The following is a 10,568-nucleotide window of genomic DNA, read 5'->3' on the forward strand; positions in this document are numbered from 1 at the left end:
TAACAATTTGCACAGTTTTTTACACGATTTTCACAATCACTGAGTTTTTAGAAGGTTTTCGGGAATTGACCGGGGTTTTATTGCATGGTTTATTTTACGCGGTACGTATGTACCATTGTGAAAATAACATTGAAGTGCATCGTTTATCGATTATTCTTACCTAATCGTCATATCCGTAGCTTCAATCATCTGCCTGATATAAACACTTATTTTTCGATTATTCGTATTCAGACTTTGTTTCTAATTTTAAGCTCCGGCCCAGTTTCTGGTTTAGTTATTATTCAAATAACCGTTTTTAACTTAAAAAAACACAAATCACAAAAAGAATTTCAGATCATAGGCTTAAACCGCAGACACCAGATACCTGGTATCTGATGTCTGCGCTTAAACTCAGATTCAAATCAGATTTAAATTTCAAAACTTGAATTTGAATTTGAAGTTCAGATTTTTTACTAACTCCTTCAAATACTGTTACTTTTACTTCAAATACCGTTTGAAGGAAATCAATCTTCTAATTCTGATATAAATAGCTTCTCATAATAGAGACGCTGATCCCAACTAAAAAATAATGACTTAACGTGCTGCGAAATTTTCACAGGTTTCAGACATTCAACAACTGAGAAATGTGACACTAATTAAATTACTTCCAGACATATCAGATAACTTAAGGTTGCCAGAATTTTTCCAGTGCGTGTTCGGGTCGGCAATTTTATACAAAATCCGGGCATTTGATTTCAAAATTGACGACGATATTCGGGCAAATTTTGTCAAAATTCAAAAATTACTAAACAAAAATCAAGAAAAAAAAAATTTTTTTTTTCGTCAAAACTGTTCGACAGATTTGAAATCGTATTAAGGGTTCCAAAAAACCTACTATAATTATTTTTATAAAACTTGCTCAAAAATATCGTTTTAGAGGCACAAATAAAAAAAAAATACAACACAATTTGTTTTGTTTTTTCGTTTGATTAGCCAAATACAGTGAATAGATCCAGGCAACCGGGCCAGGTCGGACTGTTCCTAAATTTTGTTTTAAAAATCCTGGCAAACCCGGATAAAACCGGGCAACCTTGCTACCTTAAAATAACAGGATTTGTTAAAATAGCTAGGAACAAAATGTGAAAACGCTGAGAACCAAATTCATACTCAACAGAATAAGAAGATGCGTTCACGGAATCAAAGTTTATGTATTTGAACTTCGGAACTGTTAATCAAAACTCTATAAACGAAAATAATGGCTTGTTTTAACCTTCAAGGTTTGGAATTCAGTCGAAGACTGCAGTCAACGTTAGGTAAATATTTTGATGTGCTTGATCCCAGTCAAAGTTTCGCGTGCTGCTACCGTTGAAGTCACTTTTCGAACGCTTCATGAATCATGAATATCGTTGTAACTTTTCGTTTCATAAAGTGACAAATTATATATAAAGTATCAAAAATCGAATTTAATTTAATTTTTTTTTCTTGATGTGCACGTCATTTCTAACTGTTCAAAATGATTTTAACGAAAAATTGAAAAAAAAACATGAAACGAAAGGGTTCATTTTACGACAGTTTTCGACGTTCAAATGTCTGACTTCCTTGCCATGCCCAAAGTGGCCCGAAGTCTGCTTGCGCGGTTTTCACTCTGTTGGTAATTCTCAAAAAATGTTACAGATTCAAAAAAACTCTTTTGTACTTTTCATAACTTTTCTCTGGTAGCTTGTACTATCTGACAGTCTTGAGAAAAAATATGTGGAATTATGTCTAGATCAAGAAAATCTAATTTTGAGCGCAATCAGTGCATGTGCATAAAAGTTAGAAACAAAAAGTGGATTTTGCATGCCGTTTTGCTATATAGAACATAATAATAGCACATACTAATTTTAGGATCGTTGAGTGATCCCTTAGAGTTAACCAAATGAGCCTAAATTTGCCATGAAGTCTTCTAAATTTTGTACAAATCAGTTGAGAAACAATAAAGATATAGCGATTTTTAACGAGGAGTGTCAAGTTAGCACTCTAGAAGTCAATAGGGGTTTTTTATATCATCTGAGTTTTCAGAAAACGTCCATAAAAAGTAATATACAAAGTTTAAGGTCTCATAAATAAATTAGGGTTACTGGAAGAGTTTTGTTGAAAAAAGTTTCTAGCTGCGAAACTTCCACTAGTGTCATTTTGACTAGGACTAGGATTAAGGATTTCTTTCGAATAACTGGCACGACACCAGAATGCATGTGTTTTAAATATATTTTATTACCACCTTCAATAATATTTACAAAGAGAAACATGCGGGTTGTCACATATGTAGTTGTGTTTGTAATATTATTTGCTGAGTTTTTTTCCTATAGTCTCATGGTTGAAAATATTTTGTTTAACTTTTTTTGTTTTGCAATTATTATGTGTTAGAAAAATCAATGTTTGGGCTTCATTCATGATTTTATTCATGGCTTGACAAATCGTTTTTTTTTGCATTTGTTGATTTCTGTCTATAGTAATAATGAAAGGTAGTTGTTACAAAGTGAAAGTTTTAGAAATAGCATTTTCTGCAGTATTTCGATATATTTTGATATCTTAAAGTGTTTTTAATGTTTTCATATTTTTCTAATCGAAAGCACTTTCGCAAATGTACATTTCTTCACTCTTGTTCAATGCTTATAATTTCGTTTCGACAATGCCGATTCAAACGTCAGTTAAATTATAGTTCGCTGGACTGCTTAAACTTAAAAAAAGTTACCAAGTATTTGCACTCTCGTTAAATGATTTTGAATTCAATATCTTTTTCAATTTTATCTGGCCTAAATGTGAAAAGATAAATAAAATAACAAACCAAACTTCTGTGAATCGAATGTTTCATGAGGAGACTGCTTTTCTTGGCATAATAAAAAGTTAGTTCATCCTTTTTCCCCTCCCTGGACAAATGTAATGCTCGATCACTGTTTCTCTTGCTCGACTATTAGCAACTGTAAATTTTATTTGCACATCTGCTTGAAATAAAATCAAATCGTGTTCGTCGGAAACAGCGACCGTGAGCATTTGTGACGAATGAGCTTTCGCCAGGGGTAGAAAACCTATGATCATTCAAAGAATACAGGGTCAGAATACATTCCGGAAATTTTTATGTTCTACTGAAAAAAGACTCAAAATAATTAGCATCAGAACTAAATTATCAGAACTTTTTTGTTTGCTGTTGGCCAAAAATTAAAGCGAAACAAAATTTCCATTCATTTTATTACATGCGTCACATGGAAAGCGTTTTGGGGCGAAATTTGACCGGGGTGAGCAACTTGGCTGTGAATATCGAAACCTAAATTAATATGCTATGATTCTATCGGGTATTGCGCGGCACTGTATCGTACTTATGTCAGGAATCATTGTCCACAACAAGTGTTACATTTTTCTTCATATCCGTAAGTCTGCGAAAATATACTTCATGAGAAGATGAGTAAGTTCGTTTTTTTTTCAGCTGGGAATCACATTCGTAAAATATCGCATTATCTTTAGGTAAAGTTAACAGCTTCTTGTTTCTAAAAACCAAATCGCGTTTGCTGCTTGATCAAAAAGGCGTTGAAGCTTTGCTATTGGATCTCTGGGATTGCATAGTTTTCTACTGCAAGCTTTTATAACACAAATGATCAACTCATCGATTGAAGCAACATTGTTTGTTTTTCTCTCTAATAGACAGGTTCTACCGAATTCTCTTTGATCTGTTAAAATCACTTTCATTGCTCTCCTGAATAACTTCTATTCTAAAACACGAGAGGATGCTCGGCATTATTTCAACTCCTTTTCAGTTATCTATATCTAAAGTATCTAATAATTCTGCTTCAGCTTTTTCCTGTTATGTATTTTCTAGCATTAGATCAATAATTAAATAACCATTTGCAATGTTCTCTTATCTCTTCTTAGTAAACTCGTTTCATACCGTCCCATTTTTTTAACTTAATGATCGTGTCTGTGCTAGTAGTTTAATTTACAAAATTAACAGTATGTTTGTCCTATCGTAGATTATTCGCTCTAGATCACGCAGCACTCAATGAATCACATTGGTTGCATTCGTTGTTTTTTTTTCCAAAAAAAAGTTCTCTTCCTGCACGATCACGTGCAATGTTGACGCATTCTCTCGACCATTCATTCGTCCGCTCGAATCATTTCAAACACAATTTAGAGTATAATTTCCATAAAAGAAACACATTAGTTGCCGAGTGATCATTTTCATAACTTATTCTTTGAACTGTAATCACTAGTAAAATATAGTGGCAAAAACCTAGCATAAGAAAATTTGAAGGTGCTAAATCGAAAGTGTGTCTCGAAATCGAGCTACAATATATTTCAATAAATGTTAATCGGATCTGCGAATGTGAATTAATATCCATATTATCTATTTATATTTACATGATTCTATAATAATGGTAAATATAAACCATTCGGAGCAGTGCAAAAACTGCACCCGGAAGTCTCTGTTTGAGCAGCTACGCGAGAAATGAGCAAGGATGAATGTTTCAAAAATTCTGTTCAAGTGAAATAAAGGCTGAAGTTCGATCACGTTCCTGTCAGCGATGAGGAACTAAAGAAGGTGAAAAATAATGCACTTACAACATTTTGATCGGGAGAACCTTTTTTCAACGAAGCAATACAACGGACGAGTGGCTGGTGGGAGCTGAACAACCTTCAAGGTATCAAACAGACTATCAATCTGGCAAACTTCGTTAGATGTTGAAACTGTATTCCTCTTTTCGAAATTCGTTCGTTTGATTAGCAATATAATAGGTAAGTTGTTTGTTCAACGTTTCGTCACATGGATGTCGGTTGTCCGGTTTATTCGATCGTCAGCGAGTTTGCTTCCCTCTCCCGAAAATCAAAACGTTCTTCACTTTCAATTGTTTGAATTTAGATTTCAATTTCTAGTTTCCAATATGAGATGTCTACATTCTAAGGAACAGTAATTATAAGAATATAATATGATTATTATGTTTGCATTCGTGTATTCTTTATGTATGTCTCTGTTATTCTGTGAATTTGCCGTATTGATTTTTGCTCCATTTAGTCCTGTCGGGTTGTGTGTAAAAGGTTATCAAACGTAAATCAACACGCAAATGCTGATCAATTCTGCCACGTTTTATCCATTTTAATAAAAAATGTCCGTCAACACTATTGATCAGCACTTTCGTTCAGTTTTTTTCTTATTTTACGTTATCTGGCATTCCATATTGTATAATATCTTTGAGAAAACAAGGATAGGAGTAGTGAATTTTAAATAGCTTTTATTACTGATATTTTCTGCAACTGTAATTGTGATTTCTTTTAATATTAAATATTGTTCTTACGTGAGATTGTGTGTGTAGAATATGAAGAAGGGATATCTTATGCCTATGTCACCTGGCCAGTGCATGGCCGGTTCCATGTAAGAATCTTGCTTTTCTGGTTTTGCTAGTTTCAAGAGATTTTAGATACCTCGTGTCTGTCGCTGCACAGCTGCTCTGCTAGTTCGTACACTGCTCCAAATTTCATCACTATATCAAAGATAGTACAAAAACTCCCGCTCCGCTCCCGAAAGGCGATGTGCGCTTAGCGACATTCCCAAACCTTCACCGTTGTGTCCACGCTACCCGATATTACGTACGGATGTGATTTATGCATATCTGAAATTAAAAGAGGAAAGCCCATGTAGTAACATCAACTATTCCCGCCAAGAAGTTCAGCTTTAGCTTACCGAGTGATGTACAGAAGTGCGAATGAGCGTAGAGAGTCTTCATACAACGCTTGTTGCGCAGATCCCAGACGCGCAACGTTTTGTCGTCACTGGCCGAGATCATGTACTTTCCACCGGGATGGAACACGATGCCCCGGACCCAGTTGTCGTGGCCGGAGAGCGTGAATAGACAGAGCCCGGAGCTGACGTCCCAAATCTGTGGACAAAGTGCGAAAGATATAATCAGAAAAAAAAAACTTTTTTAAACTTTATTTAAATGAACTTACCCTGATAGTTTTGTCTCTGGATCCTGATGCCAGGAAGGGACCTTGGTGAGCTCCTTTTTTGTTGTCCGCCCCGGCCGCTTCGTTGATGGCGGCGGCGGCTGACTCTGGTGCCCAAGCAATGCATTCGACCGTATTTTCGTGCTCCCGAAGCTCGGCCTAGAACCAAAAACGTTAAGTTAGTGGACGATACCTTGATACCCACTTTATTCGACATTCCTATTTTGTTAAAAGTTGGTACTTCAAAAATAAAGATTGACAAGGTTACAACATTCCGGATAGATGCCGGAAGAGGTTGATGAAAAGTTACTGTTGATCGCTTCAATCTAGGAGTACGTATGTATGTAGATGTGGATGTTTCAGTCATACAAAACTGAGCTCCTATCATCGAGCACATCTTCAAATCTTGGATTGGATTTTGAGATGCCGTCAGATATTCGACTACTACTCATTGAGCCCTTTCACCCAATACTCATATTGTGGAGGTTTTATACGATTTTCAGTTATTTTTAGCTTTTTAAAGTTGAGCGGAAGCCGCCATCTTGGATTTTATTATGGCGTCAGATGGCGAAATTCAACTTCTACTAGCCCTTTCACCCGATACCCAGATTTTGAGTCACTTACATCATTTTAAAGTTAAACGGAAGCCGCCATCTTGGTTTTATAGATGGCGTCAGTCAACGGAGTTCGGTTTCTACTTGTTGAGCAGCTATACCCATATTGTTGGGGTTTTAAAGTTAAGCGGAAGCCGCCATGTTGGTTCCCAGATGGCGTCAGTCAGTGGAATATCAGCTTTTACTCGTTGAACCCTTGGAGTTTTAAAAGAGCATTCTGAACTCTTTCAAAACAACTTGAACAATACACATATATAGTAAAAGCTTTGTTATAGACTGTTCCAGAATTTATAAGCAGATATATGGGCCGAGCCCGTCATCCGAACTACTTAAAATTATCTTACATAGAGTTGATTTCTTAAATATAGCACATAGAGCTTCTTGATTGTCGGGATGCTTAAATTGAGATCTATTACAGTGCTAATATTATTCACGTCCCTCATAAAACGGAAAGCTGGTTCGTTGCGGCTGTAATTCGTCCTGCGATGGTCAAGCGCATAACGCCTGCGTCGCCTCAATGTCAAACTGCTTGAGTTCGCTGTCAAGCGGGAACATAAAAACGTTGAGTCCACCATGCCTCTATCTATCTTAAGACAAAAAGGTTAAATCATTTATGCGGTGCCGACTTTCTAACAGGTCCAAATCTAGCAGGTAACATAAATGTTCATATTCCAGTAAACTCTCTTCCCAGGCAAGATTCCTCACTGCAAATTTGACGAAACGCTTCTGAACAGCTTCCATTCGGTTTATGTGTGTTTGGTACAAGCTTTTGATTGTGTATGGGTCCTTCAATTCTCCAGCGAAACGTTTCACGACTCCGAACAAAGCAAGTCCATCTGCTACTACACTGCTGATGTGATCCTTAACACAGATGACTCTTGCAATACTTTCGCCACTTAGGGAATACGTAAACTGGATCGGTGTACTGCTTCTAATAAAAGATATTGCTGCGCATTTTGAATTGTTTACTTTCAGCTTGGTTCTGATCATAAACTCAGAGAACACATTCAAATCGTTCTGAAGTTTTCTACAATCTTCTATCCTTTTTACTGGCAAAAATAGTTTCACATCATCTGCGTAAATCAGTACGAAAGCATCCGAAAGGGAGTCCGGCAAATTGTTCATCAGAAGAATGAAAAGCAAAGGTCCCAAGTGACTGCCTTGAGGCACTCCGGAAGACGTTTCAAAGGATGCCGAGCACACAAAATTTACAATTTACAAATTTACATAGTTTCCAATGTGACGTACGAGCTAGATATTTTGCGCACTCGCAAATTGCCTGCCACACCATCACCTTCTTGCCAAATTTTTCGGTGAAACTGGCCTTTTCCGTTTCGGGGATATCCCTGTCTTTGCGTACAGAGAAGTATTGTGGCCCAGGAAGGGTTTTATAGTCCAATTTCACATACGTGTCATCGTCCATGATAATGCACCCAGAACTTTTGCAAAATATTGAATCATACAGTTTCCGGGCTCTGCGTTTGACAGAAGCGGCTTGATTTGTGTTCCTTTCAGGTTTTTTGTTGCTTCCGGTACGTCTCGAGCCCAAGTCGCTCTTTAGAACGCATCACGTCAGACGTCGAAGTCCCGACTTTTCTCGCCACATCCCGAACGGAACGGACTTACAGGACCAGATTTTCGACCACTCTTCGGATCATCTTCAAATGTACAATGTTCACCATATTTTTTAATAGCTCCGGCTCACATCCTCTTCTTTAGCCAATTTTCTCAATAAGATTCACATCATGTGTGCACCATACTTTTTCTCTTCTCCGGAGTAAGACCACGCATTTTGAAATGTAATCACAAACTAAATGTTTTTTTATGTTATCACGTACAGAAATATTCGATTCAAAATGACCGTTAATATTAGGTGTGCTTATAATTTCTAGAACAGTCTATAGCTTTTTCAAAACTAGCTTGAAAAAAAACAGCATTTCTCATGGCTAAAATAAAACAGTCATAAAAAGAGCTGAACAGCAAATGCCATAATGAAACCATAAGAAAACTTTTTAAAGCCAGCTGACATAATCTGTGTTACTTAGGAAGAATGCTCTACTTAGAATCAAAAGATTGGCCATCAAAACCGAAAATAGGATATTTTCAACTAGAGGAAATTTTCTATACCCGAAAAAAACTCACCTTGCACTCCTTGGAATTGGTCTGCCAGACACGCACTGAATGATCGTTTGAGCAGGATGCCATCATCGAACCGTCCACGTTGACCCTCACCATCCGGACCCATTCCCGGTGCCCGGTGAAGGTCTTGACGCAGTACCCGGTGGCCACCTCCCACATCTTGATGGTCTTGTCCCTCGAAGCCGACAGCAGATAGTCTCCGGCCGGCACGAACGACACCGACGACACGTTGTGGTCGTGGCCGTGCATGGTTTTGATGCACTCGTACGTCTGCTGGAAGTCCCACAGCTTGATCGACAGGTCGGAACTGCAGGAGGCTGTTTAAAAAATGGAAATTTTGATTATTTTTATGAAATATGTACTGATATAACGTAGCAACACATACCTAATAATTTTCCTTGTACATCAAATGCAAGATCTTGCACCGAATCGGTGTGACCCTTGAGCGTCCGCTCGTACTCGCCCGTTTCGAAATCCCAAATTTTAATGGTAGCATCTTCGGAGGCCGAAGCCATCATGCTGAACACCGGATGGAACACCACCCGGGTGACGGTAGCCCGGTGCCCGGCCAGGGCGAATTTCTCCGGTGGCCGCGGAATCCAGTCGGTCGGTGTGCGCTTGGCCTTGGTGGGCGCTCCCTCGATGGCTTCCTTCTCCGCCTCCGACAGTTTGGCCTCCAGTTCCATGACCTTTTTCTGTAACCGTATCACCGAGGTCCACTTCTTCTCCAGCAGGCCTCCGTACTTCCGGTCGATGTCGTTGGGCATATCTGCCTCCTTTCGGAATGCCTCGAGGGCGTCTGTGTATCCATTGCTTCCCAGGTAGTCGGCAATCGCTTGGTTACTGTAACGAGAGGAAAGAAATATATGATAAATTAGTGTTTGCCATATTGATGGAACTTTTGGACAATAATTTCAAAAGAAGCGTATAAAATATTTTTTTTCGGAAGAAGAAATTTTGTTTTTGTTTATGGTTTTCTAAGGATCAGAGTTAGGTTCCGGATCCTAATTCTAATCCTGTGTGTATTGTGACTCTGATCTGAAATAAGGTCAAGATACTGATTCGGAAACTGGTACTAAATCCGGTCCGTATTCTGTTTCTGATCCCGATCTTGGTCTTGGATCATGACCCTGATTGTGGATCCTAATTCTTTTAATTCTGTATGGACTCTAATCCTGATCATGGATACAAATTTGAATCTAGATCATGATCCAGTATCATGATCTCTGATTATGATCCTGGATCCTGATTCTGTTCTTGATCCAGGATCTTGACTTCGGATTCTGCATCCTAGATACTCATTCTGGACCCATAAAATGTGTTATGACCCTTGATTCTAGATTCTTATCCTGAACCCTGATTTCAGATTTTAAAACTGATCTTCGACCAAGTCCAAATCCCAATTCTTACTTTTTCTGCTGCTGATTTTCTCGGATTCTCAACCCTTGATCCTGATCCCACATTCCGATGTCCTACTTTATCCCGGATCCTGATCGAGATGCTGAACCTGGATCCGTATTTTGGATTTTGCATTTAATCCCTGTACCTGGATTCTTTGTCTTATCCTGGATTCTATCCTTTGTTTTGTTATGTCAAAGCGCAATTTTGATACAACCCTCTCTATTCAGGATGACGTTTAAGCAGCTGATTCCCGCTCTGTGTTTTTGTATACCGTTTTAACTTAAAACTCTGTGTATCGCGAGCTCCAGTTTTTGAAGTTTTCTGTGAAAACGGAAAAAAAATTTCACATAAAAGCTTAAAAATATCGTGCACAAATGGTACTATTCCCAATATTTCGCTGAATCAGTGAGCGAAAATGGAAGAAGTAAATATCTAAGCATTGGAGTGGTCTGAAATGCGATT

General features: G+C 38.0%; 1 protein-coding gene across 1 annotated transcript; it reads right to left on the reverse strand.

Moving 5' to 3' along the window:
- Nucleotides 1–2,212: 2,212 nt before the first annotated feature.
- LOC129742786 (lissencephaly-1 homolog) lies at nt 2,213–10,168 on the reverse strand. The gene is made up of 6 exons (XM_055734728.1): nt 10,116–10,168; nt 9,091–9,548; nt 8,709–9,022; nt 5,956–6,111; nt 5,690–5,885; nt 2,213–5,618 (listed from the first exon to the last, which is right to left on the reverse strand). Exons 1-6 carry the CDS (start codon nt 10,166–10,168, stop codon nt 5,545–5,547), a joined length of 1,251 nt encoding a protein of 416 aa, XP_055590703.1. The 3' UTR covers nt 2,213–5,544.
- Between the last annotated feature and the right edge of the window lie 400 nt (nt 10,169–10,568).

The sequence above is a fragment of the Uranotaenia lowii genome, chromosome 2 (assembly GCF_029784155.1).
Source record: "Uranotaenia lowii strain MFRU-FL chromosome 2, ASM2978415v1, whole genome shotgun sequence".
NCBI classification, from domain to species: Eukaryota; Metazoa; Arthropoda; class Insecta; order Diptera; family Culicidae; genus Uranotaenia; species Uranotaenia lowii.